The sequence below is a fragment of the Hirundo rustica genome, chromosome Z (assembly GCF_015227805.2).
Source record: "Hirundo rustica isolate bHirRus1 chromosome Z, bHirRus1.pri.v3, whole genome shotgun sequence".
Taxonomy (NCBI): Eukaryota; Metazoa; Chordata; class Aves; order Passeriformes; family Hirundinidae; genus Hirundo; species Hirundo rustica.
The window spans coordinates 78,204,472-78,229,590 of NC_053488.1; the positions used below are offsets into that span (position 1 = coordinate 78,204,472).

The following is a 25,119-nucleotide window of genomic DNA, read 5'->3' on the forward strand; positions in this document are numbered from 1 at the left end:
AGGAAAAGACATTTTTTAGTTCCCTGTCTTAAAAAAGCAAGGTTTCTGCTGGTGTCACAGCATTGCAAATTGATGCCACAGTTGGAAAGGTTCACGGGACTGAGCAGCCGAAGGTAGGAGAGGGATTTGGGGAAGGACATGCGCTACTGGGTGTATCCCACCCAGCTTTGGCAAGGCCTAAAGTGAGGGGAGCCCCTGCAAGCCTTGCTCTTTTCCTGGTGATCTTGATTGAACAATCAGACCTCTGTTGAGTTTGGTGTCTAGTCACTCTCTTTCCTACTGAGGATAAGTCATGTCCCAGAAGTTGTGGGATGGGTAAATCAAACAGTGCTGGATGGCAGGGAAGAACTCACCACATAACTTGCTAATAGGTGTGGTCTTTGTTGTTGAAGTTGTTTGCTTCTTCTTTTATTTTTGTTTCTGATGCAATTATTCTCCTGGGAGATTAAGTCGGTGAAGGAAACCAGACCAAACGTTTAAACAGCCGACTATTCTCCCAAATCTGACCAAAACTTTAAAGCCTCCTTTTGGAAGAGTGCAGCTGGCAAACTTTGGCTGTGAATATAGTTTTAATTATTGCTATGTCAAATACCTTAAGGTATATATATTTATAATAGCTTATTATGTCTTACATACCTCTTTGGCAGTCTGCTCTAATTGTTAAGTAATGTCATTCCCTGGGGGCTGTTTAAACCAAGTTTTGTTCTATGAAGTATTCACTGCAAGTGTTCAAAGCTTAACTCATTTAGGAGATGTTTTCCCCCATTTCTCTAGAAAACCTGTGCATTTTGTCTTGTCCCAAACTCAGTCCTGGATTTCAGCTAAGTTGTATTTGTATGAAGTGACCCTGAGAGGAGATACAAATTCATTTTCTATTTTTTTGCTGTTATCAGATGTTTGAATACACAGGCTTCAGTGTTAGCTCTCATAAACAGGGATTTTCTGGCTCAGGCTCTTGTCAGTGTGGGACTAAAGATCACGTGAAATCTTGTGTAGTGTGACAGGGCTGGAACAACTGCTATTTGAGCTACACATTGATACTCTGTAAAAAAGCAGGACAATTTATGACAAATAAAAAGAACTATGTCTGAAATACATCTAGAACTGATGTGGGGGAGTGGAGGGCAGTTTTGGCAAATTGCAACTCCCTGCAGTGTCTCTGCCCTGTTGTTGTTCCATCACTGTGTGTGAGATGACTCAAGCTAAGACCAGATCACAAAGGATAAATGTGTTCAAAGTAGAGGCTGTACTGGAAATGTTGACAGCTTGGGCTCAGACTACCTGCCTGCCACCCAGAGACAGTGAATTCATGTCTGTCAGCCACAGTGTAAGAACTGCAGAGCTCTGCAGGATTCACTCAGTTAGAATGAATTTGATCTTCTGTTAGAAAATGTGGGAAGCATCTTTTTTTCTCCTCCAAACTTTACTGAGCTGTTAAACAAATTGTGTCGAGAGCAGTTTTTGATCACTTCGCAGTATTTGGGCTGTTGGTACTTCCATTTTCCCTGAAGAAAGTAGAGGTTGGTCTTTGCCACCCCTTCTTCTCCTGCTGAGCTTCATGTAGAATCTCCTACACTGCTGCTTCTGAAACCGCGCTGCCTTTTAATCCTGGAACTCATCAACTGTAGCCTGCTGGCACCCTCCCCAGAGCAGGATCTCTAATCTGCTTTTGCTGCTATAACCAAAAGGAAGGCTTCCTCAATAAAGCTGGTCAACAACAACAAAAAAAATTATTTTTTTTTTTTACCCTTGATCAACAGGATAAGAGGGGATATATATATATTTTCACAAAAATGTTTGGCAGGAGAAAAATTTGTGTAATGATAATTTAATAAGAAAATAACTGGTTGCCTGTTTCATGTTTCTTCAACTGGTCCTTTCAGTCTGGATTGTGCATAACTTAATTTATACTTATCTTGCCCTATAAGTTTATTTAGGTGGCTTCCTGTCTGTATAAGCAGAATTGATGTCAGCTCTACTCCTCTCCTTCACACTCGATTTGAGTTTATTGTGTAAGCAGACCTGTTGAATTTGTTGAAGAAAGCATGTGAGAAAGGATCTTTGCTTGCTCTGCTGTTGCTGTAGGGTGCTTTGCTTTGCCTCCAAAGGGACAGCTGAAACAATTGACTCTTTTCTGTCTCCCTTTTCTGTCTCTTCTCAAGCCTGGACCGCCACATGCAGACTCACCACGGACACCACAAGCCGTTCCGCTGCAAACTCTGCCCCTTCAAGTCCTCCTACAACAGCCGCCTGAAAACCCATATCCTCAAGGCTCATGCTGGTAAGTTTTTTCCCTCTCAGTCTTGCAGCTGAAATGTGTTCTTGTGGCTGATCACAGATGCTGGGTCGAACCACGTGTTTTGTCGCCAGAACTGGGTAAGATTTTTCAAAAGACCACAGTCGTGGTTGGCCAGCCATTGGAACCTGTTGGGATAAGTGGGAGTTTGGGTAATGGGAAGGGCAAGGATTTAAAATGATGGGTACTTCAAGAACTCTTTTTTTCTCTTTTAATTTATATGAATGATTTTTTTTTTCCTTATTTCTGTGTTTCTCCAAGTGGAGTTCATCGCTTATACCATAATGAAATTGTCAGTGAGCTTTGATCTGCTCTTTGTATTTATGTTTGTGCTTTAGGTGACTGGGGAAAAGTCTGTGAACAGCACCTTCATTTTTGGTAGAGTCTTGTGCTGGCTTTCATGTTAAAACCAAGCCCTGCAAACATTGGGAGTCAGGTCTGTGTGCAACAGACTGAGAATGTCAAAACTGCATTACCAAATGGAAATCTGTCCTGCAAATCTCTGTATTTCAGTACAGAATCCATACAAGCAAGCAAGCAAGCAAGCCATGCTTCTGAGGAACAGGAATTGGGAAGGTGATGTGTCACACAGAGTAGGTCACCTGAAATTATTGCACCTTTGATTATTAAAAAGTAAGACTCAGGATTTCCTCATCTTTATTCCTTGGCTATAAACTCTTGGCACGGTCATGCATCCAGCATTGAAAAGTTATCCGTTGGTTTGCAATCCAGACATGCACTCTGATGCAAATAATAGAATAGTGACCAATCTAAAAACGTGAAAACTAGCCCAGTTGCTAAAAAGATGTGACTAGAAACCCCTTGAACAGAAGTTTCTGATAAAAAAGCACCATAAGTGTGTTCCTTTTTGTATTATTTGCTTACTCAAAGTCATATACTCTGGGTTGGAGGATGAAGGTGGAAGAATGGGGAGAAAAGGCGAAAAAAAATTGTAGCTGTCTGCTCATTAAAAAAAAAAAAAAAAAAAAAAAGTTGCCATTAATCCAAAGGCATTTTTTCATCTACAGATATATAGGAGGGATCGATGTTCTTGTGTATTTTGTTTCCTGGTGGTTTTTTTTTTGTGTGTGTGTGTGGTGATTTTTTTTTTTTTTTTTTTTTTTTTTTGGATTTCACAGAGCTTGTGCCAGTTTCTGTACTTGGATGGATAAAATAGATTAGCTTAACTTTTACCACCGTCCTTTTGTATGGGAGGACCATGGCATTCTGTCCCTTCTAGGAAATCCAACTGTATGCAGCACTTCCACAGCATCCCACATCCAGCATGGAGGAGCCATGGTTCTTTATTTTCACCAACCATAAAATATAGTTTTCTTTATGATATTACACACCTGGGCTCCTTGCTTGAACCTGCCAGATTTTTAGACCCAAAGTTTCTGTGCAACTGATATTTACTTCACACTTCTTTTTATGTAATTCATTGATTTATTTATTAGGAATTCATGCTTCTGAACTTGGTTCAGTGGATGGACACCCCTTGAAAAGGCCATGTTTTGCATTGTACAAGAACACAATTTCATGGTTGCCTAGACAGTGCTTGCACAATAACTTATGTAATAGGGTTTCCAAAGGCTTATTGATATGTTTCTGCCTCAGTCCCATTTCTACCAAACGAATAGTCACATCACAGAAAAGTCGCTTGTGTGTTTTTCAGTAAGAGCTTTCCTTTGGTGTGTTTTGAATCAGTCATTCAGAAATATGTATTACTGAACAAACATATCTGACTTCCTCAGACACCCCAGTTTTTCAATAATGTGGTTCTCTGAACCTCTCTTATGTTAACCGTTTTTTTTTTTTTTTTCCAACTGTCAATTGTCTCATTATCCATTTGTTTAGAATTTAAAACTTCAGTCCTCCTGAATTTTTCCTGAAGTCTCCTAAAAATCTTTAAAAGTCTGTAAAATCCTGAATCCAGAAGTGTTTTACTGAGTCTGCCTCTCTCCCTCATTTTCTGGGTATGGATCAAAATTCAGTGAACTACAAAATTTGTTCTTGTGTGACAGCTGGTACCAGTGTTTCTAGCATTTGTTTTTCATCCAGTGTGTGCCATCTCCTTTGGCATGGAGCAGAACAGTTTACAGTTTTTCTAAATGGACTCTGTTGTTTTCATCTCAACTTTTTCACCTGTTCTCTTCTTTTTTTTTGTTTTGTTTTTGCCTGTGTTTTTGAGGAATCTGTTTCCAATTTCTTAATCAGCAGTTACTCTGGAAATGCAGAAATCGGTGATTGTAAGATAAGAACATTGGCTCTGTTCAGTTTCTGTGTATTTTGGAACATAGTGCTTTGAGTACCCACTACATAACATAAATGCTTACATTTATTTATTTGTATGTGTATTATTATGATCACTTTGTGAGACACAAAACTAGCAATCAGAAAAAAATGCAGAAGACTTCTCTTGGGCCAAACTGTAGCTTTTCCTCTGCAATCAGACATTCTTTCATGTTTTGATATCCATTGGAAATTAATAGCAGGCATATTTATTAGTGTGCCTAGGCTGCTTGGTATGTAATCATCCTTTATTTGCTTTAATGTCTTGTCGCGCTTTTAAGTTAAAGGTTGGTGCATGTTGTCACCCAGGAATCTCTTACATTGACAAAGCCAAGAAGGTCTCACTGTATCTCACTGGTATCTTGTAACTTTGGAATATCTTTTGTCCCTAAATTTTTGTGTTCCATCGAGCAACTCGTTGTGCGTGCTACTCAAAAAATGTTGGGTTTTTTGGGGTTTGTTGGTTTTTTGGTTTTTTTTGTAAAATGGAAATACGTAACTTGTGCAATGCACAGGTGAGGAATGTCACTTGAAAAAACACCCAGGGCAGTTTTTTGTTTTACCACTTCAGACTCTTTGAGTGATCTGTTCTTTTTCAGATGCACCAAAAAAGGGCATTCTAAGAGTTTTGTATTTTGTCCTGATGATTAGCATGTTTTTTCTGGAAGACAGGAGTGGGAGTTTTGTGGAGGATGGTTGCTAATCCTTTCAGGTGTGCTTGCTCTGAATGGCTGCAGACGTGTGTTTTGATATTCTCTTCTGGTTCGCTTATTTCTGGTGTGGGAACCAGTGCTGCTTGAGAACCTTCTCTGCTGGATTTGTCAAGAGGTGGAAAACATTTTCTGCTTCATCCATTACCAGAACTCTTGTTCTTCTGTTACTTACTGTTCATGAATATTTCGTTCCTGTATTAGTTTTGGCACTTGATGTACAACTCATATGTGGCCAGTGTTACTCTTGTACATGGAAGTGGCACTTCCTAAACAATAACTTGGCACCTGTATATAATATCACATTGTTTGTGTTGGGACAGTTTCACTTTGTTTTCCAATTGCCTCCATGCCTCCGTGCAAAACAAATCTTGTATCAGGATTTGTTTCCCCTTGTTTGCTGTCTGTATGGCTTGGAATGTATTCAAAATTAAATCCACTCCTGCGCATTACTTCTATTCTTCCACTTCTTTTGGTGCTTTCTCATAACACACTTCTACACAGCCTGGTAGATAACACCCTTTTGTACTTGGTATTGCTGTGTTCACCAGCCTTGACCTGGTTGCTACTTCTGTGAAGATTGATGCTGCCTAATGGCAAATTTTTCATAAGGAAAACTGTAACCTTTCCCAAATGTAATTATACCACACACTTTTTTTTAAATTGTTTTTTCTTTCTTTTTTTTGTTTGTGGAGGGCCCTTTTTTAGAGTTTTGTAGTGTCCTTCTTGCTTCATTAACAATGACGCTGGATGTGTTGCATGCAGAAACAAATGATTTCACCGCCTCCAGTTGTTGTGCTTCCAAACAAATTTGGAAGTGCCGTGTTTAAGTTACTCCATTTTCATCCCAGAATCTGTTTTCTTCCCATACCATGCAACACAGGCATGCTGAAAGTCTGGTCTCTGTTTTTCTTGACATCAGCCACTGTACAAGGATCTGCAGTTGCCAGAAAGTGATACTTTGGTCCAAAGCAGGTGTCTACGCCCACAGGCTCCAGACTGCTCCAACAAGGAGACACATGTAGCTTGTTTCCTTTGGGATCAGTCTTTTCTCTGAAGAGTCCATGGGAATTTTACTGCCAAGTTCAGTAAGAGAAGTGTGAGGGCTCAATTTTGTTTCTTTTGTGAGCTGATGACTTGCCTGTATTTCGCTCACCCAGGTGAACATGCCTACAAATGTTCCTCCTGCTCATTTTCCACCATGACAATCAGCCAGCTGAAAGAGCACTCCTTGAAAGTGCATGGGAAAGCACTGACACTACCAAGACCCCGCATTGTCAACCTTGCAGCCTCACACGCCCACCACACCTCCAAGAACCACACTCCTGCTGAAGAAGTGGAGGACTCTAATGGTAAGAGGTGCCTCAGAGCAAGAATTTAATTGTCTAAGGTGCCGCTTAGTATTTTTGTTGCAAACCAAACTGCAGCAGGCAGCTTTGCACCAAAAGCATCTTCATTTGGTCATTAAGAAACCAGAAGTTGCATCAAAACCAAGAGTAAACATGTTGTAGGAAGTGATCTGCTTTAGGTCCTCACCATTTCCTGCTACATTAATTTGTTCCCTCACTGCTCCAGCTGACTTTGGAACATGTCACTGCTGGCTTTGCTGACAGAGATTTACATTTCAGACTCATAATTTCTACTCATAGACAGTAGGAAAGGGATCTTCAAATTCCATCCATGCTCCTGATTTTCCTTTATACTCACAGAATCATAGAGAGTGGTTTGGGTTGGAAGGGAAACCTTGATGATCATCTTTCACACCTCTGCCATGGGCAGGGACACCTTCCCCTATCCCAGGTTGCTCCAAGGCCCATCCAACCTCACCTTGGACTCTTCCAGGGATGGGGCAGCCACAGCTTCTCTGGGAAACCTCTGCCATTGCCTCACCATCCTCACAGGGAACAAGTTTTTCCTAATACCTAATCTCAAGAGTAGAGCACTTTGATGGAACTGCATGATTAAGCTTAAAATGTGAACCTGTAAGAGTTTGGAGAGTAATAATTGTTGTTGTCTGTTGTACAGAGGACACCAAAATTACCTTCAGATATTCAGCTGCAGGAAAGAGAGCTTGAGCACTGTTTCCTTTTCAATGCTCGTTTAGAAAGCTGTTAATCCCCTTGTGCTGGAGGGGTGTAATAGAAGATGCTTGGAAAGCAGCAGAGGGAGGGACACTGTTTAACAGAGAAACAGAAGAGGTGATGTGGAGTGTCACAGCAAGCTTTAAGGCTTTTTGAATAGTAGCTTACGGGGCATCTTTTGGTGTAGCTTCCTACCAGTTAAGAGAATAGTTCTTCTTTGGAAAAGAGAAACCTCAACTGTAGTTCCTGGATGAGTTTCATTGACATGGAAGGAGAATATTTGCAGATGTTCAAAGAACTGGAATATATGGAAGGTGTGTTAGAAGAGGGGAAAATACTTTTTTTTTTTTTTTTCCCCCCAGAAGCTTGAGTTGTTCTAGCTTCTAAACAGCAGGAATTTTGTTGTTTGCTGTTTTGCTTGGGATACTGGTGAACTAAGGATGGGAGTTAAATATTATCAGTAATTCTTTTGTAACATTTTTGGTCTCCTATTTTCCTTCTTTTTCTCACCATTAAAAAAGTGAAATAAGAAAGAGTGAAAGAAAAGAAGTTCAGAAAACAGCTGACAGGAATTGAAAGAAGTAGATAATTGGCATAGAAATACCTAATTGAATGGGGGGGAAAAAAAGGCAAAGTATTTTTGTGATTTAGCAAGTCACATTTTGGGTCAGAATCAGAATCTTAACAAGAGATTTTGACCAGCTGCTCCCAGACAACCTTTTTGTCAATGGGTTGTCTGGAACAGTGCAACTACTGAGCTTTTTTGCTAATGCTAGTTTAAGCTAATCCAACAAGCTGGGTACATCTTGAGACGTGTTCTACTGCCTTTTTTTTTTTTTTCTGCTTTTAAAATAAAATGTTCTATTACTGACTTAAGAAGTGCAGAATAGTTTCCAGTGGCTGCCCTAGCCTTTCCTGTATATTAGCAGTCTTGTTAGTGGTGTGTGGAGAGATACAGAAGGGCAATACTCAGTTTTGGGAAGGATGGTTCGGTTACTTTTTTTTCATTTTGCTTATCCCAGGAGCTCAAACTCTGGATTAGTGGAGTTAAAATTCAGGATACCTTCTGTATTCTGTAGAGGATAATTTTGCAGCCTTTAAGAACTCTTCCTAAAAATAATTGAAGTGATGACTCTGTTAACAACAGCATTTCATTGGGTTGACTTTGTTACCTAGATCTGTATTACAGCCTGAGACCAAGGCCAAATTTGTCCCAATTAGCTAGATCATCTTTAAATGGGGTTAATAGTTAAGTCACTTTGACAATAATAGAAACCACCCACTGGGGAGCTGGAGTACAGGTGTTACAATAATGGTGTTAGCATTCTCAGCATTGCTTGAGGAAGGAATAACCTGCTTTAAGTAGTTTTTTCACATTATACAGTTTGCTGCAGATCAGGTTAATGGTGGCTGCTCTTATGTCATTGCATGTATTTTGGGTTTTTAGATGGCAGTAAATTACTCCCTCTGTGGCTGAGGCCTGTGAGTCGCAGGTGGTGTGCAAGACTAGATGAAATACTGGTCCCAGTAATAGGAAATGCAGGCACAGTTATGTCCAGCTGAAGTATTAGGAAGGGCTGACATGGTGTACAGTAGCTGAATTTTATCTGTTGGTCTGTATGAAAAACCTGCAGTGTGAACCATGATCAAAGTTAATTCACCAGGGATGCAGCACTGAACCTGGGCTGTGGTGAAAGGCAGACAAAAGGCTGCATCCCATTACCAGAGAACTTGTTTTATAGGTTGATAGGTGTGCATCAGGTTTGTGTAATTGAAATGGTTGCAGAAAGGAGCTGTTCCTGCCTGTGAATTAATATTGTGGTTGGAGTAGGAAATACAGCAGCATGGCTTGGGGAGATTTGAGGAGCTGGCAGAACTCATCTTGTTGATTGTTGAGCTGTGTAAAAAATGTAGAAGAGGGAGAAGGGTACTGAATTGTAATAGCAGACGGCATGTCTGAATAGAGCTGCTCTGGGACAGCAACCCAGTGGAAGTTGTAATGCTTCTTTTCCCTGCAAAAATTGTTCCCTGACAGGCCTTTCTTAGAACATTCCTTTTGTTCTTTTAGATCCATCCATTCGTTAAAAAAGGTGAATGTATTTAGATTTCTGTGGCTCATCTCTTACAGTTCTGTGTTAGTAGCAGCAGACTTATCTGAAGTAGTCAGCTGCACATTCCAGAGGTGTTTTGGGGTGTCTGCTAGACTTTTCATGGAACTGAAACTAAAGTGGAGTAGGTGCTGAACATTTTGGGTAGACTCATCCTTGCCAACTGTAAATCTGGTGACAGCTGTCATTAGAAAGCATAACAACCTCTTCAGTCCAATTAGTAACAGTCATTCAGAGCACACGTGCTTCTCTCACGGCAGTAGTGTAGGAAGGTGATGGTTACTCCTGATGAGTCATCAGAGAAGGCTTTTTCTACAGATATATCATTAGAAGATCCTGCTTTTTTAATCATACTCCTCTTTGCCTGCTGGGAAATATTTTAATACATAAAGAACCTGTTTTCATTGTATCCTCTTCTAACCAGAAGTAAAGCACTCTGTGGGTTTTTTGGGGATGTGTGGAGTGATGATATTTTGGTTTATTGGTGCTCTTCTTACAAACAGTCACAAAAAAACCCCAAAATATTTTCAACAGAAGATATTGGTCATGAGTGCAATTTTTCTGGTTTTCACAGTATAGGGGCACTGAATGGTTTGCAGTATCCAGCTCTTGTTGACACAATGAGGTTGCCATTGTGGTAAAATATTCTTTTATTCTTCTCATAGTTCACAGGTATTTTTTTGTCTTGCAAGATGGAAATGGTGGAGATTTGCTATAAGTTTGCATGAGTGTTTGTCTTGTTTGTTTGTTTGTATTTACTTATTTGCAATTGACACTAAAATGTTCCTTAACAGTTCTGAGAACTTGAGCAGCAAAATTTAATTGTAAATTGAAATACTACATACTGCTAGGAGGACTGGATGTATCTCTTCACCAAGATCTGCTTCTGTTCTTTCAGTCTTTGTGAGAATAAGAGCTTGTATTCATGTTAATCTCTGGCCAGAATGGGGTTTTTTGATGGTGATGTCATCCTGTGGGGCTCTGTGTCGCAGGTAAGTGTTTGCAGCTCTGCTCCTGTTGAGGGCAAGGCAATGTAATCCCAAATCTGCATTGGCAAGGCACCATGTTGGAATGATTCCATCTCTTTCCTTAAGAGCTGCAAGTGAGGCAGAGACACAAAAATTGTGTGGCTGAACGTGAGAAAACATGGCAGGAGTTGTGTGCAGAGGGATCATCAGCTGAGGGCAAAGCACATGGTCACATACACTGCTTGTGGTGTTAAAAGTGTGTGTTTGTGTTCAGGGGGTGTGAGGTGGTGATCTGCCCTCCTCTCACAAACAGGAGAGACACACGAGCTCAACCCCTTGTCATAAAGTCTATAAAGCAGAGTGACTCAACAGATGGATAAACAGTTTCACATTATGCCTTCAATCACAGCAAAGGCTTCTTGAGAGCATGTGAAATACCTGCCTTAAATTGCCCTGGCTGCTCTTACTGATTTTTGGAGTAGTCTTTTATTTTTTGAAAATAACTCCTTTGGCCTAACCATGTTGTAGAGCAAGTACTTTATTCATATGGCTGGCAGATTTGGAGCCTCGTAAATTTCCTTCTATCATGACTGCGTGCAGTAATTAAAATTATAGCTTTTTAAAATTCTAGTGTTTAGGAATATTGAATTGTCAAAATAAAACAGCAAAGTGCGCTGCTAAACAGATCTGGATGTGGTTTCTAATGTCTCCTCAGTCATGCTGCTATGGTAGAAGACCATTTCTTATTTACAGGCCACCAGGTCTTGAGCTATAGAAAGCAGCACACTTTTTGTGTGCCCTTGAATCTCAGTAACTGTGCTTTTCACTGTTGTGCAAACCAAACAGATTCTATCATTAATGCCAGCACACATCACAAAACACGTGTAAGGTCAGAACTAGAAGAACTTCTTGAGTCTCCCAAGTACATGGTATGTCAACATCCTCAATAAATTTAATTACTTACAGCAGCAGCAAATTCATTGAAAACTGCTAAGTGAAACATCCAGTGCCCTGTTCCTGTTCCTGTTTCTTCCCTCTGAACTTTATCCCTTGCCAGTGGAAAATAACTTTGCCTCATCTAGAGACTGAAATATAAATACATCTGCTTGCTTTGCCAGAGCTAGACGGGGCACAAAACTGCTTGACTAAGTCTTGTTTCTTGGACTGTTGCTCCAGAACTGTAAATCCCTTCCCATTTCTGTACACTTTTTCAGAGTAGATAGTGCATAATCAGACTGTATGTCTTCTTTTGTGCTGCCTCACAGACGAACTCCTGAAGAGTGCAGAGGGCCTTTGGCAGGTTTTGCTTAAGCAATTTTGTGTACTACCAGAATGAGGGGAGAACTGCGGGCAGCAAGGCACCTTTTCAAGAAAATACACTGATCTGGTGCCCGTGATTCTGCCTTCCACCTTTCAGAAGAGAGGCAGGCTTTCTATATGATCTGACATACTACCCTGATTCTTGTGTTCTCCTGTTTTTTTGTTGCTGTTGAGTCTTCTAAATACATATCATGGATCATGGCTGACTTGCTTATTTTTATTCATGTGCACTGTTACTCTTGATAAGGGATATTTTTCTAACCTTGCAATCAGGGCAGAAAGTTCCTGAGATGATCCCTTCCCCTTTGGTGCTGCTTCTCTGTCATTGTTACTTGTGTGTCTTTGTGTTTTATGGCTGCTGCTGTCTGGGGAAAATCACAATGGCCAGTCCTCACAGCCAGAAAACTCTGTATTACAGCAGAATGTATTTAGTTCTGGGTTTGGTTTGGTCGGGTTTTTTGGTTGTTTTTGTTTTTGTTGTGGTTTTGTGGTTTTTTTGTTGTTTTTTTCTCTTTTTTTTGTTTTGTTTTGTTTTGTTTTTTGTTTTTTGGGTTTGTTTTGTTTTGTTTTGTTTTGAGGGAGGGGCTTGGACAAAGACTCTTTTAAAGTTTCAGACCCTGCAGTTTGACTGGAAGGGCAGAGAGCCAGCAGTGACTACAGGGCAAAATCAGGCACAGCCTCAACGGCTAATTGCTTTAATTGCCAGGTGAGTTGAAGGGATTGCATCCATGTTAAGGATGCAAGATGGTGATCTGCATTTTGCAAAACAGAAGATGCCTCTGCTTTTGTGGTTGCAGTTGGGCTACAAAGAACTGTCTGCTTGTTTACCTGCTTTTGTGCCCCACAGGAGTGATGCCTCATGCTCAGTCTCAAGCATCAGATTAACCTGTGTTACCTGCAGGCTGCTTTTTTTTTATTTTCCCCAGCTGTGTTTCTTCTTTCTCTAACCTTGAGCAAGTTCCTGCTTTCCCCTTAGTCTTTGCCTGTCTCTTCTTCCCACAGTGGCCACGCTGCCTTACAGTGCGTTTAAAACTCTGTGGTAATTGTTGGTATGTCTTACTCCTTGTGGTCAGTGTTAAGCTAAATACCAGATGCCTGATCAGATAGGACTTTCCTCCTTCATCAGATTGGCAGAGACTGGTGGAACAAGCACAGGGCTTGTTCACCTCTACTTTCACTGAACAAACTCCTCACTGTTCTGTGGTCCTGAGGCTCTGGGGGGGATGACCTTGTCCTCTGTAGCTCTCTTCCACTGGGGTATAGTTGTTTGGCTTCTGGCCTTTTCCTGCAGCATGTTGAGAACTGGTTTGTGGCCAGTGGAACAGAGGGAGATGTCATTGGCTGTGCTGAGGGGAGTGTCAGCTCGCTGCCTGTGCTTTTTTTCTGGTGCTGTTTTTTGTGCTTGAGCTGAATAGGCAAAGGCAAAGCTGAGATTGAACAGGACACAGACTGGAGCTCATGCAGCTGGGAGAAGGTTGGTGTCAAGAAGGCCTTGTATGGAGTTGGCTACCCTGCTGCAGTAGGATTGCTGTGACATTGGAAGGCTTGCCTAGAGTGGGGAGAAGACAAAATGTTTGGGTAGATCAAGAAATAAATGAAGGAAGAAACATCTTTTGTGTTCCTTCTGAGTAGAAGGAAGTTTCCTGATAGCACCCACAGTGAAAAGAAAGAAGCATATCCTAACTCCTGTTGGGGGTTGTTTTTTGTTTTGTTGTTTTTGGGGTTTTTTTGGTTTGTTTTTTTTTCCTGAGGTTTTTGCTTTCTTTTGGCTCTGGTTTTCTTGTTCAGGACAGAGGACAAAGTGGTAGATGCTGATCTCTTGTGTGTCTGGGGAATTTGTGATCACTCAGCACAGGGTAAAACTTGTGCTGTTGGCATGAAGGGATACAGGGTGCGACTTGACCAAGGGTGTGCAAGAGGGCATTTCTGAAGATTATCATTCCCGTATATTTGCAGCCTTCTCTATCAGCCTCTGTCAACTGATAGTCTCCATGTCACCTGAGGCTCTGGTTTTATCCCATTGATGTAAAACATGCCGGAGGGATTTGGTACTGGGCAGAGAGGTAAAAGTTCTTTGCCCATTTTAGCTCTGTTGAAGTGGATGTATGTTATCATCATAGTTGACAGCCCAAGATTTGACATTTAAGTAGCTGGGTTTATTTCTTCTTTAAGGAACATTGTTACTACAAGTGCTTTAAAACACTGCCTGGAGTGTTCTGGGCTCAGAGCTGGTGGTAGAGATGAGGGCTTTCTGTTGGCAATAAAAATAATGTCAAAGTATGTGCTGGAGGTCTCCAGAACAAATTACACAATACAGGTTCCTGAGCTCTGTGGTTAGTATGAATCCTTGGTACCCACATACTGCCACTGTAATTTTAGGGCCACTTTTAAAGCAGAAAGCCCGTATGTATTGCTTGATAAATTGATTTTTTTCCCCCCCTCTTCATTTCAAGCCTTAGAGGAGAGTGAGCATTTAGGTCACAGAAACGTGTGTTTGTGGCACTGTCTTTTTATTAATACAAATATGTAGAGGATCATATAGTGAAGGAACTGTGAAAAATACCTAATGAATTGCCCTTTAAAATGAGAAGGAAATCGTGGAACACAGTAGCATGAGGATCATTTGGTTACCGATAAAAAGTAAAAAAAAAAATGATTGGTAGATTATTGTCTTGAGTGAAGAATCAGTTGAACTTTGTACATTTAAATTCCAAAAAGAGTCTGTTACCACTAAGTCCTTCTAGCAGATTGGTTAAATCAGTGTCTTGCTAAAGCTATTTCCAGTTCTGTTTGTGTTCCCTTCTTCTGTGAATGCACTTCCATTTATGAAGTTTGAGTTTGGTTCAACAGAATAAGGAATAGCTAGATAAACTTTTTATTTTATGCGTTTTATTGAAATAGGTAAGTTCATGGAGGTCCCAGTGTTTGACATGTAGGAGAAATCTTGGTTTTAAGGGCAATCCTGTATTTAGGCAATGGAATTTAATTCTGTTTACAATGAGAGAGTTGTGTGCAACCTAAATGTGACCAGTAAATGGCCAAGTCACCTAAAGAACAGGAAAGTTAGATTGAATTGAGGCCAGGAAAGAAAAAATTGTTGTGGGGAGAAGAGATGGAAACAAGAAGTTGTGGTGAAGCATTTCCTGGGCACTAACTGATCCTTCCAAATCACAGCATCAGCAGAACAAGGTTGTGCCTGCCTTGAAAGCTCATGCAAATAAGAATTTCTGGTGTTGTTGGATATTCTAAAACAGAGGGGCATGGGGACTGATCTTTTCCTTCTTACGGATGTATTGTGGTGTAACTTATTTCATCAATTATATTACTCCTCTGTAAATCTTAATTAGTTCCTGCTGCTTTCAAATGCGTAATCTTTTACAGACTGTGGTAGCTGCACTTGATCTCAACTATGAAACTCTAAAATTCTTACACAGGCAGCAGTGTGAGAGTCTCTCTGTGGAAATGATTCAGATAATAAAAAATATTTATTATTTTCTTCTTAATAGGTGAGATTTATGTCCCTTGGAAATTACTTGGATATTAACACAGAAGCTGCCTAGCCTCTATCCTGTCTCAGTCCCAATCAGAACTATGGTATGCACGCAACTTCAGAGGAAATTCAAAGTTGTAAGGAAATATGCACATAGCTTCTCTCACCTCTTCTGAATATACAAGATTGCATATTCTCATTGCTCTCTTTTGAGGCTTAGAAATTCATGTAATACCTTTCTCACAAAAGCTGGTCTGGCATGATCAAAGAAGTGGCCTTTAGATATAATGCTGAAAATAAATTCCAACAACAAGGTTTTGTTTTGTTTGGGGTTTTTGTTTTTTGGTTGTTTGGTTGTTGTTTTTGTTCGGTTTGGGATCGTTGTTTTTTTTGGGGGGGGGGGTTGCGGTTGTAGTGGTGTATAAATCCCATAAATTATGATTTTATTCCAGGGCTTTACTTTTCTTTATTTTGTGATTCCTCTTGGGTTTTTTTCTTCTTTTTCTTTTGGAGTGTGTGAGTGAGGACACAAAACTTGTTTCTGTTATCTCTCACTCATAACATTCTGGCAATGTAAAGGTTCTCAAGCAGAAATCAGAATTTAGGTAGAGGACTAGACTCACACTCTGTTTTTAAACACACAGTGAACAAGACTTGCACTGTCTGGTTCCCCGAGCTTCTTTATGAGTGTTTAGCTGCTCTGAGTCTCAGTCTCTCTGAGTCGTAGTCTCTTCTGTCTTCCCCTCCCTTCATCTTAATTTATTGCCAGAGTATTTCGCCCTCCCACGTACTCTTCCTTCCAGGTCAGTGCTGCATGGCATAAAGTGAACAAATGTGTGCATCTTCACAATCTTTGTACGACACCCTGCTTCACCACCTTCCCACTTTTCAAGCTGTTTCCACTCATGGCTGTGTGCAATCCTGCCATTCAAGTCAGCTGGTGATTTTGAGTCTTGTTGAATTTTGGAAGGGACTGTGTTCCTAAATCTCCTAAATTCCAACCTTATGCTTTAGCATTTTAAAATATTAATTTGCCTTATGTTGTTTGTGGGTGTTCTCTGGTGCATCTTTACTTGGTTTTACAAATTTGTTTCTATCCAGAGGAAACTGCTGCTTTTCTTAAATCCTTGGATTTTTTTCTGTCCTTCATAGAAATTTTCTCTTTATGAATGAATTCAGATAACATTAAAGAGCATTCCAAATATTTTCCTCTTAGTCTCTACAGAACATTTCCTTGCAGATCCAGAATATCCTAGGCCTGTATTAATATCTAATTTCCATTTTTTCTTTTCCTCACAAAGCATTACTAAGGAGTTTCTGTTATTTATACATTCTCTTTGGGTTTTTTTCTTATCTCATGAGCCAAACATCTCTGTCCTCAGTTTCACTGTTCTTAAAAATGCTGGTCTCTTTTGACTGGTTGATGTTCCTGTGTGAATATACCAGGAGCACACAGTGTCTTCACTTTTATCTCCCAGCGACTCCTCCTGGTCGTCAAGCTATTCAGTTATTAAAATCCTGTAAATTCAATAACATCACTTTCCAGTGTACTCCAACAGCTGCTTTTCCTGAGCAGTGTTACTCTCTCCACCCCTATCCATCACTGTGCAGGCATGAAAGTGTTTATATTACATATGTCTGGTTCTGTCCGCCCTAAAAGGATGAAGCAGTGCTTTAATTTCCTCCGTGTAATAAGTCCTTTTCCATCTTGTTTCTCAGCTGTTGGTCAGTGTCTCTTACTTAGACATGTCTGGGTGAATTTCTGGCCTGTTGTTGTTGGGTTTAGGAGTCTTGTGAAAGTGTTTTGCTGTTGTATATGGTGTTGGTTGATACCTCTGAAAATACCTACAAACAACTGAAACATCACTGAATTTCTCTGTAAATGTATGTTTTCAGTTCAGGATCTGAAATATGCATTTTTTTTCTACCGGAAGTATCCCAAAGTTTTGTTTCTGTTTAGGTATCTCAAATATGTTATATGCTACACAGGATCCAGTGAAACTTGGATTTTCATTTTGCTTCTGTGGTGGGTTTTTACTGTATATTTTCTTTCTACATTTTTTCCCCAGTATGTGACCCCAGGGTATGCAGGGAATCAAGCTGAATTTTCGTGACTGTATTGCCTTCCTCTTTTTGCTGAGATAGTAATTTCCAGATTTTTTGGCAGACTCATTTGTCCCAGTCTTTGGGACTGTACTCTGGATGAAGTTTTTGGGGTGACAACATCCCAAAACATTTAGTGTTTTAGGCACTGTGGAGGAACACAGTGAGACTTGCTTGTGTGTTCTTACCAGAATGCAGCAGTAATTCAGATATAACTATGTTGATAAATCACCACATGGACAATCATTTTTCCTGCATTCCTTTCAATTTCTGGAATTTTGAGTGTAAAAACGCTCTTTTATACTAAGGAAAGATAATGTCTTTTAGATCCATAGGTGCTGGCAGGTGTTACGTTATTTGTTGGCAATGTTATTTGCCCTGTGCAGGTAATTTGTAGGTAGATACCTTATGTAAAATGTCAAAATTGAAATTTGCAGTGTTGCCGCTGTTCTTTACATTTTTAACTACAGCAATCACTGTTGACACTTTTGCCTCTTGACATGACTCTAGATGTCCTTCATTTTATCTCAGATCATCCTATGCTTTTACCTTGTTTTTAGTGAAGTCCTTCCACCCGTTTTGAATAAAATTAGTTTTTAAGATGGAATCTCAGTGTTTGGGTGTGGGGTTTTTTTTGTTTGTTTGATTGCTTAAAATGAGTCAGGGCTAAGTGTTCCATTTTCTTCCCTTTCATTGCATATATGAATGTGCTTTATTTTCTTGTGCTGCCTCAAGGCTGTTTAGTGGGGGAAAAAAAGAAAAAAGTGCCTTTTTCCTTAAAATGTAAATGGTACTTCCTGGTGTTTAATTTTTCTTAATTTCCCTTCCATTTGTGTTCATTCGCTGCTGCTGTGTTTTACGTGGACTTAACACAAATTTTCTTAACTTTCCCCTTTGCTTATTTTAATGTTTTCTGCTTTCTGATTTTGTAGTCTTTTAGGGCCTTTTTTCTTTTTTTCAGACATGGGTGGCTAAACTCTCTTCCTTCTCTAGGCCAAGCTGGTTAATACTTTATCAGAGTGCTCCCTGCCCTTTATGCTTGGGGGTGCAGGAGGAAGAGGAGGTGGAATTTGCATTGTGTAAGACCATGACTCAGTTTTTGGGTCACTTCTGAGGGAAAAATTCTGCTCCTTTAGTCCTTCATTCTCCAGCCTGGCATCCTGTTGTTGCGGCAACACCTCCAAAATGTGTCTGGAACATCAGCCCACTCTTCCAGCAGGAACAGACCAAGAAAAAATGCAGTTTTTAAAGCGGTGCTGTTTTTCTGTGACTGTGGATTTGCAGCTCCTGGCCCTTCTCTAAGACACTGCTTTTGAAAAAATAAATTTTTAAAAAATATCCAAAAGCTCACTCCCATCCACTGTTTCTCATTTGCTGGCGATTTGCTCTGTGCTCAGAATGCATCTTTGGCGGCAAGCTCAGGTCAGTTGCCGTCGTTCCACTGCCTCTGCTGGTTTTGGAGTGGGCACAATGAAGGTGGGGCTCACTGAACCCAGTGGAAAACTTCCAATCCCTTCAGTCAGCTTTGGGCTCTGTCCAGAGTGTTCCTGGTGGAGCTGGGGTGCACCTTCATGCCAGGAGAGCTGTCTGGCAAACTGGTTCTCAGACACCAACAGAAGCCCTGTGCACATATGTTACTCCTGAGTGTTTTCCTTCAGGAAGTGCTAAATCTTGCACTGCAGCAGGTTTACAGCAAGTGTAATGAAAGAATTTGGCAAGGGAGAAGGCAAAGAGTACACTAGGTCGTGCATGCTACCATTGTTCAAGGGTACAACTCACTGGAAAAACTCTTCAGATGGCTTTTTTTCATTCCTCTAAATATCATTGCTGTTTTAAGTGTAATGGAGCAATATACTAAAAACCGTGAGGTATTTAATGTGAAAGGCAGTATTTTCTTCTGGCTATTCCAGGTGACAGGGAAATCTGCTTGATGTGCTTTCTTTGTTTTTGTGTGTGGGAATTGACATGAAACTATCTTCTTCTGCAGTTTTCACATACCAGATTCCACAGGGCTGTGTAAATAACTGATGGAATAGTTCGAAAGCTGAAATAATAGGCACCAGATGATAGGAGGAGGAAAAATATCTGAAGTACAGTAGATCTTGCAGACAACAGTAGAACTTCTGAAAAGAATCATTTTTAGACCTCTAACCTTCTTAGCCATGGATATCTCTGGGGCTTTGGCCAGGAACATTGGTGATGTGGTGGAAATTTTTGATCCTTTCTTCCTGAGGAGGGGAACAAATGAGCCACAGAGTTAATACCCTAACAGTAATTTGACTGGTACACATTAAAAAAAAAAACAAAAAAAAAATCAACAACAACAAAAACCTCCCCCCAAAAAACCCCAAACACAAAAAACCCCAAACACAAACCCCCCAACAAACAAACAAAAAAAACCCCAAACACCAAAACAACAAAAAAACCCCACCTGCCCTCCCCTTTCCAGGGGATCTGTCCGACTGTGTTTTGAACTTTTAGAATCACTGAACATGGTAGCACAGAGAAATGAGTCAACAAATCCCCCTCTGAGTCCTCAAGGTTCTTTTCCAAAGGAGGGTGAGCACACAGTTGCTGCCTTTGAGAGAGAAGAGACTTCTGCAGAGGTTTACAGTTCCTCAGGCCTGTCCTGTGCCAAAGTAAAGGATGTGGGGAGCCTGCTTCAACCATGAGGGACGGAAGGCCTTGGCATTTAAGCAGGTGGAGCTCATTGTGAGCACTCTTGGTGAACAAATGTGCTGTAGGAGTGGTGGAAGCAAGACATGATAAATGCTGCGTTGCAATCCAGCCTCACTAAGTTCATGGGGATTGGATGAGAAAAACAAAACCAAATTTCATTAATTTTACCAGAATCTTTCATGTCTCTGCCTTTCTCTTTGCTACATATACCTAGTGGTGAAGCCAAGGGACTGTGGAGATATTTACCTGTTGTGTCTGTTTTGTTTCCGTGTTTGTTTTTTTAATTGTCATTATTTGTTGCTCATTTCTTGGGCATATGTAAACCCTGCCCGTGGTAGTGGGAAAAGAAAGCAAGCATTTTATTCTTTTGAAGACAGGTGGAGAAGTCCCCCCCACTCAGTGTTTGTATAGGCCTGTTTGCCTTTTCTTTCACCATACTAATTGGTTGGAATGGATGGTGTTAAGTTCCCAGAAATGTGTGTCTATTAGGGAATTCTTATATATCTAGCCTTGGAGAATTCAGCTTTGGAAAATGAAGTACACATCAAAGCAGGAGGTGGCTGGTACAGTTTGCGTCCTAACTTCTCCCACCCCCTGCCTTCTTGCTTTTTTCCCATCTTCTAGGAAGCTTAGGAAAAGAGCCTTTTGTCTTCTATTCAGGAAACTTGCCCTGAAATTCATCTGTGCTTTATCCATCAGCTTTGATTTGTGCCATTCATGGGCAGCTGTGGGTTATGTACAACAAAGCAGATGAATTCCTAACCTCTACATTCAAGCAATGTGTTGGGAAAGATTCAATACGTCCCTCCTTCCCCCGACACTCCTTTTTAGGGGTATCCAACCAACATATTACAGCTTTCAGTTTCAGTACTGAGAAATCTCTGGACTCTGTCCTCCACATGCCATTAAAATGGTGTGACAGAGTTCTGCTGGCTTATAGAAGGGATGTGTCTTTAGAGATCTCTTTTCTCAGTATAGCAAAATAGCAGTTTGAAAGTTTGCTTTACTGGAATTTATGGTTAAACAGATTCTTTTTCCCAATGATGATTTAATTTCTAACATCATCAGCATGAGTAAGGAAGAATATTCATTTATTTTTTTTTTTTTTTTTTTTTTTTTTTTTTTCTCCCCATATTGATAGATTATTTAAATGTATCCTGTGCCAGATCTTCACCCTGTGTGAGCTGGCATAAGATGTTTGAGGGAATCTGGTCTGATTTATGTGCCAAACCCATAAAACATTTAGCAATATGATTAATGGGCTTTACCTTCACAAATTAAGTGTCTTAAAATCAAGCTTCTTTTTAGACTACTTTAATTTAGATGTGTCACTTCTTCCTTCCCCAAATTAGATTTGAAAAAGCATAATTTATATTGCTCACCTTATAAATTGTAGAATACACAGTAAATTAGATTAGGAAGTGCTGCACCTCTTAATCCCTTCAGAAGGCAGGATTAGTTTCATAACCAACAGCTTGATCAACCCTCTCCAAAAGCTAGTAGGTTCTGGAGCAGGCATCATCAAACCCTTTTAGATTTGTTGATCCACCTGGAATAACAACTTCGCTCTGTTTCCCTGCAGACTCTTCATACTCGGAGCCTCCTGATGTTCAGCAGCAGTTGAACCACTACCAGTCTGCAGCTTTGGCCAGGAACAACAACAACATCAGCCCAATCCCACTTTCTGGGAGTGCTGTGGGAGTGGAAAAAGCCGAAGCGATCCTTAACTGTGAATTTTGCGAATTCTCGTCGGGGTACATACAGAGCATCCGGCGCCACTACCGTGACAAGCACGGAGGGAAAAAGCTCTTCAAGTGCAAAGATTGTTCCTTTTATACAGGTTTTAAGTAAGTACTGTGCAAAATAGATGAACTGAACTTGTAAGGGGTTTTTTTTACCACTTGAAAAGATTTCTGAGGTCTTTGAGAGATGGCTGTAGCTCACAGGAACATGGCCACTGCTGACCAGGGAGAGGAACATAGGAAATGCTGTCTAGATCACAGCAGCATCTGTGTAATCAGTTTTCTTCTCTCCTACAACAGCCAATACCATCTGCTGGAGACAACAGCACACTAAGTCCTTGCAGTAGCTTTCAGAATCATAGAATTGTTTAGGATGGGAAAGACCCTTAAGATCATCGAGTTAACCATTAACCCAGCACTGCCAAGCCCAACATTAAACCTTAGTGACATATCTGCACATCTAAATCCCTCCAGAGGTGGTGACTCAACCACTTCTCTGGGCAGCCTCCTCCCATGCCTGACAACCCTTTCTGGTAAGAAATTTTTCCTTACATCCAGTCTAAATCTCCTTTGGTGCAACTTCAGGACAGCAGGTTCACAACATCCCTGTTGTCCTCTCAGCATGATCCTTCTTGCAAAAGTCATAAACTCTCCTTTTTTGCCCGAGTTCCAGACCCATCTCTCTGTTCAGCCAGGCCAGTCTCATCTTCTGGCACATGGAGTCAATCTGCTCTTGTACCTTTAGAATTTTCTCCTTGGAGGACATCCAGGATTTCTTTGTCCTGTCATTTCACAACTCTTTGTCCTTATGTGTGAAAATTTTCTCTGCAGATATAATTTAATTTCCACGTGCAACCAGCATGAAATGTGGGACAATCAAGTGTCCCATGGCAATGGGGGAATTTATATCACCTTACTGAAGAAACCCTTCTTGTGTGATTTTATTTTCCCCCCAATAGTTCTAGCTTAAATGATAGAAAGATGCTATTCTCTAGGATATCTGATAGCATATAGAGACATTTCAGAAAATCCAATTATTTAAATTGAAAGGCTCAGTGCCTTGTGTGTTTGTGTGTGTGTTTAGCTGCTCTATCGTAAGAAAAGTGAGAAAGGCACCTGTGCGTTCATCATTTCCTCCTAATGTTCTGGGCCCTCAAGCATAACACCCTCAGCTGACATTTGAGGTCACACTTGTTAAGAGTGACAATAAACAGTAGGACTGGATCAAGGGGAGGAGTTCTGTTGAAGAGAATATTGAGCACAAACCTGAGAGAATCCACATGGGAGCAGCCTCTAGTTACACATCTCTACCCTTTGTTTCTTCATCTGTGCTCTCCCCATGTTAAAATTTGCTGCTTATGCTTAGTATCCTTGTTGCTCTCTGTCTTAAATACTACCAGAAATTTACAGATCCAATCTGTCTGTGTCTTGCAAGTCACATTTTCTTTCACCTTAATATTAAGAAATAAATCAGGCAGCATTTAAATACTTTCATAGTAGGATATTTTCTGTCTTAAAAAAGGAGAGGAGGAGGCAAAAAAAAACCAACCCAAAACATACCAATCTCCTCATCAAGCGACCCTAGAAACTTTAAAAGCATGAGAGCAGTGACCAAAATCGACAGAAATATACCTCCAGAATTTAATGATTGCTGGATTGGGTCCAAAGCCCAGTTCAACGTGTCAAGCCCCTTAGCTTTTGCAAGGTTTATCACTGCTTTAGGAAAAAATTACCAACTGCCCCAAGTTTGGAGACAGCTCTGATTTCAGTAGTTTGGGTTGTGGTTAGATGGATGTACAGTTAATTGCTTCTGTTATGCAGATCTCTTGCAACTTCTAAGTATGCAGCCAGTGTAACTCCAGCATGAAATTTTTGGTTCAAAAGTACCATGGAGTATTCATTTATTCTTCCATACTAATAAATACAGTATTCTAAGTGTTGGGTTTTCAGATCATTGCAGCTGATGCTTTGAAAGTTAAACCACTCAGTGCTGAACTCGCAATGAGCACAAATTCCTTTGGTACCAGCAGTCTAAACAGCTTAGCTGGTTAGATCAAGATTGTTAAGGATGCTTTCTACCTGACATAAGTTGTCCTCCCCTCTGCAAGTCCAGAACAGCTGATAAATTTTGTTCAACTTGCTAAAAATTTAACCTTCACCAGAGAAAGTGCACTGGTTTCAGCCTGAAGACAGATAATGAGCATGAAGGATGGGAATTCTTTTGCTATCTTAACTACAGCACTGTGACTATATGGAGCAGCACATGCAGCAGAATATCTTGTCACAACGAGTGTTTGTTGCTTTGAGGGTATGAGCCTGCAGATTCCTGTGCTCATGTGTCACTCATGTGAGCAGCCCCTCTGCAGGGCTGTGCAGACAGGGCTGAGTGGCATCTGCACCTTTTTACACCACACATCCCTTATAGAGCTGTGACACCTCACTGCTCCTGTCCTGACTGCTCCCATTGTCTCCCTCCTCTCTCACAGATCTGCTTTTACTATGCACGTGGAGGCCGGGCATTCAGCAGTTCCCGAGGAAGGACCCAAAGACCTTCGCTGCCCTCTTTGTCTCTACCACACCAAATACAAACGCAACATGATTGACCACATAGTTCTGCACAGAGGTAACAATGTCCGTGGCTGTGGCTGTATCCAGTGAGGGGAATGCTGGACAGTGCGCTGGTCTGATTTCATCAGATATTTCAGACTAGTTTCATTAAATTTGTCCTCTCTCTGTACATGAGGACAAATATGTTGAAGGAGTCACTAGCCCTTTATTGACTTTTTGTTTCATTTCTATAAGATGCATCTGATTTCTTTCCTGTAAAATTTGAAGTTCACTGGTGCTGAAACAGGGCAGATTTGGGACAATTTTTAAGCTTTTCCTCAAGAGAGATGAGCAGCCATCAAACACCTGTTTAGTGAGAGTTGCCCTAATTTGCCACTTTGATCTAGGCCAGAGTTGTGCCTTGCCAATGTCCTTGTTATCTTAAAGGCCTTGCTATCATAAACTCACCCAAAAGGTTTATCAGCTATCCATAGAGGCCTCAGAATATCCCTTGATAAATTCCTTGATTATTTCCTTCTCAGTGTTCTTAGGAACAAAATAATTATCTCATTTTTTGCTTTACTGTAAGACTCTCTTTCTGTCTACACCTCTCCATTTAATTTTTTTTTTTTTTTTTTTTTTTTTTTTAAGGCCTGCTAAAAGTGGGATTAGGGATTTCTATTTTCTATTAACTGTGGGCTTGCTAGCTCAGAAGAGACAGTAGTTTGGGCTCTCTGGGCTGGGATTCCTGCCCACAGCTATCACACTTGATGCATGTGGATG

General features: G+C 40.6%; 1 protein-coding gene across 4 annotated transcripts in view; it reads left to right on the forward strand.

The window, feature by feature from the left end:
* The window catches only part of ZNF462 (zinc finger protein 462), a 64,669-nt gene that overhangs the window by 26,094 nt on the left and 13,456 nt on the right, over positions 1-25,119 (forward strand). For 3 of the 4 annotated variants that reach the window (XM_040089586.2, XM_040089585.2, XM_040089587.2), the window contains exons 6-9: positions 2,163-2,281; positions 6,459-6,650; positions 21,630-21,894; positions 24,276-24,412. In XM_040089586.2, the coding sequence (XP_039945520.1) occupies positions 2,163-2,281; positions 6,459-6,650; positions 21,630-21,894; positions 24,276-24,412 (713 nt within the window). The remainder of the gene's footprint in view (positions 1-2,162; positions 2,282-6,458; positions 6,651-21,629; positions 21,895-24,275; positions 24,413-25,119) is intronic. The other variant, XM_040089588.2, reaches the window with a different exon arrangement.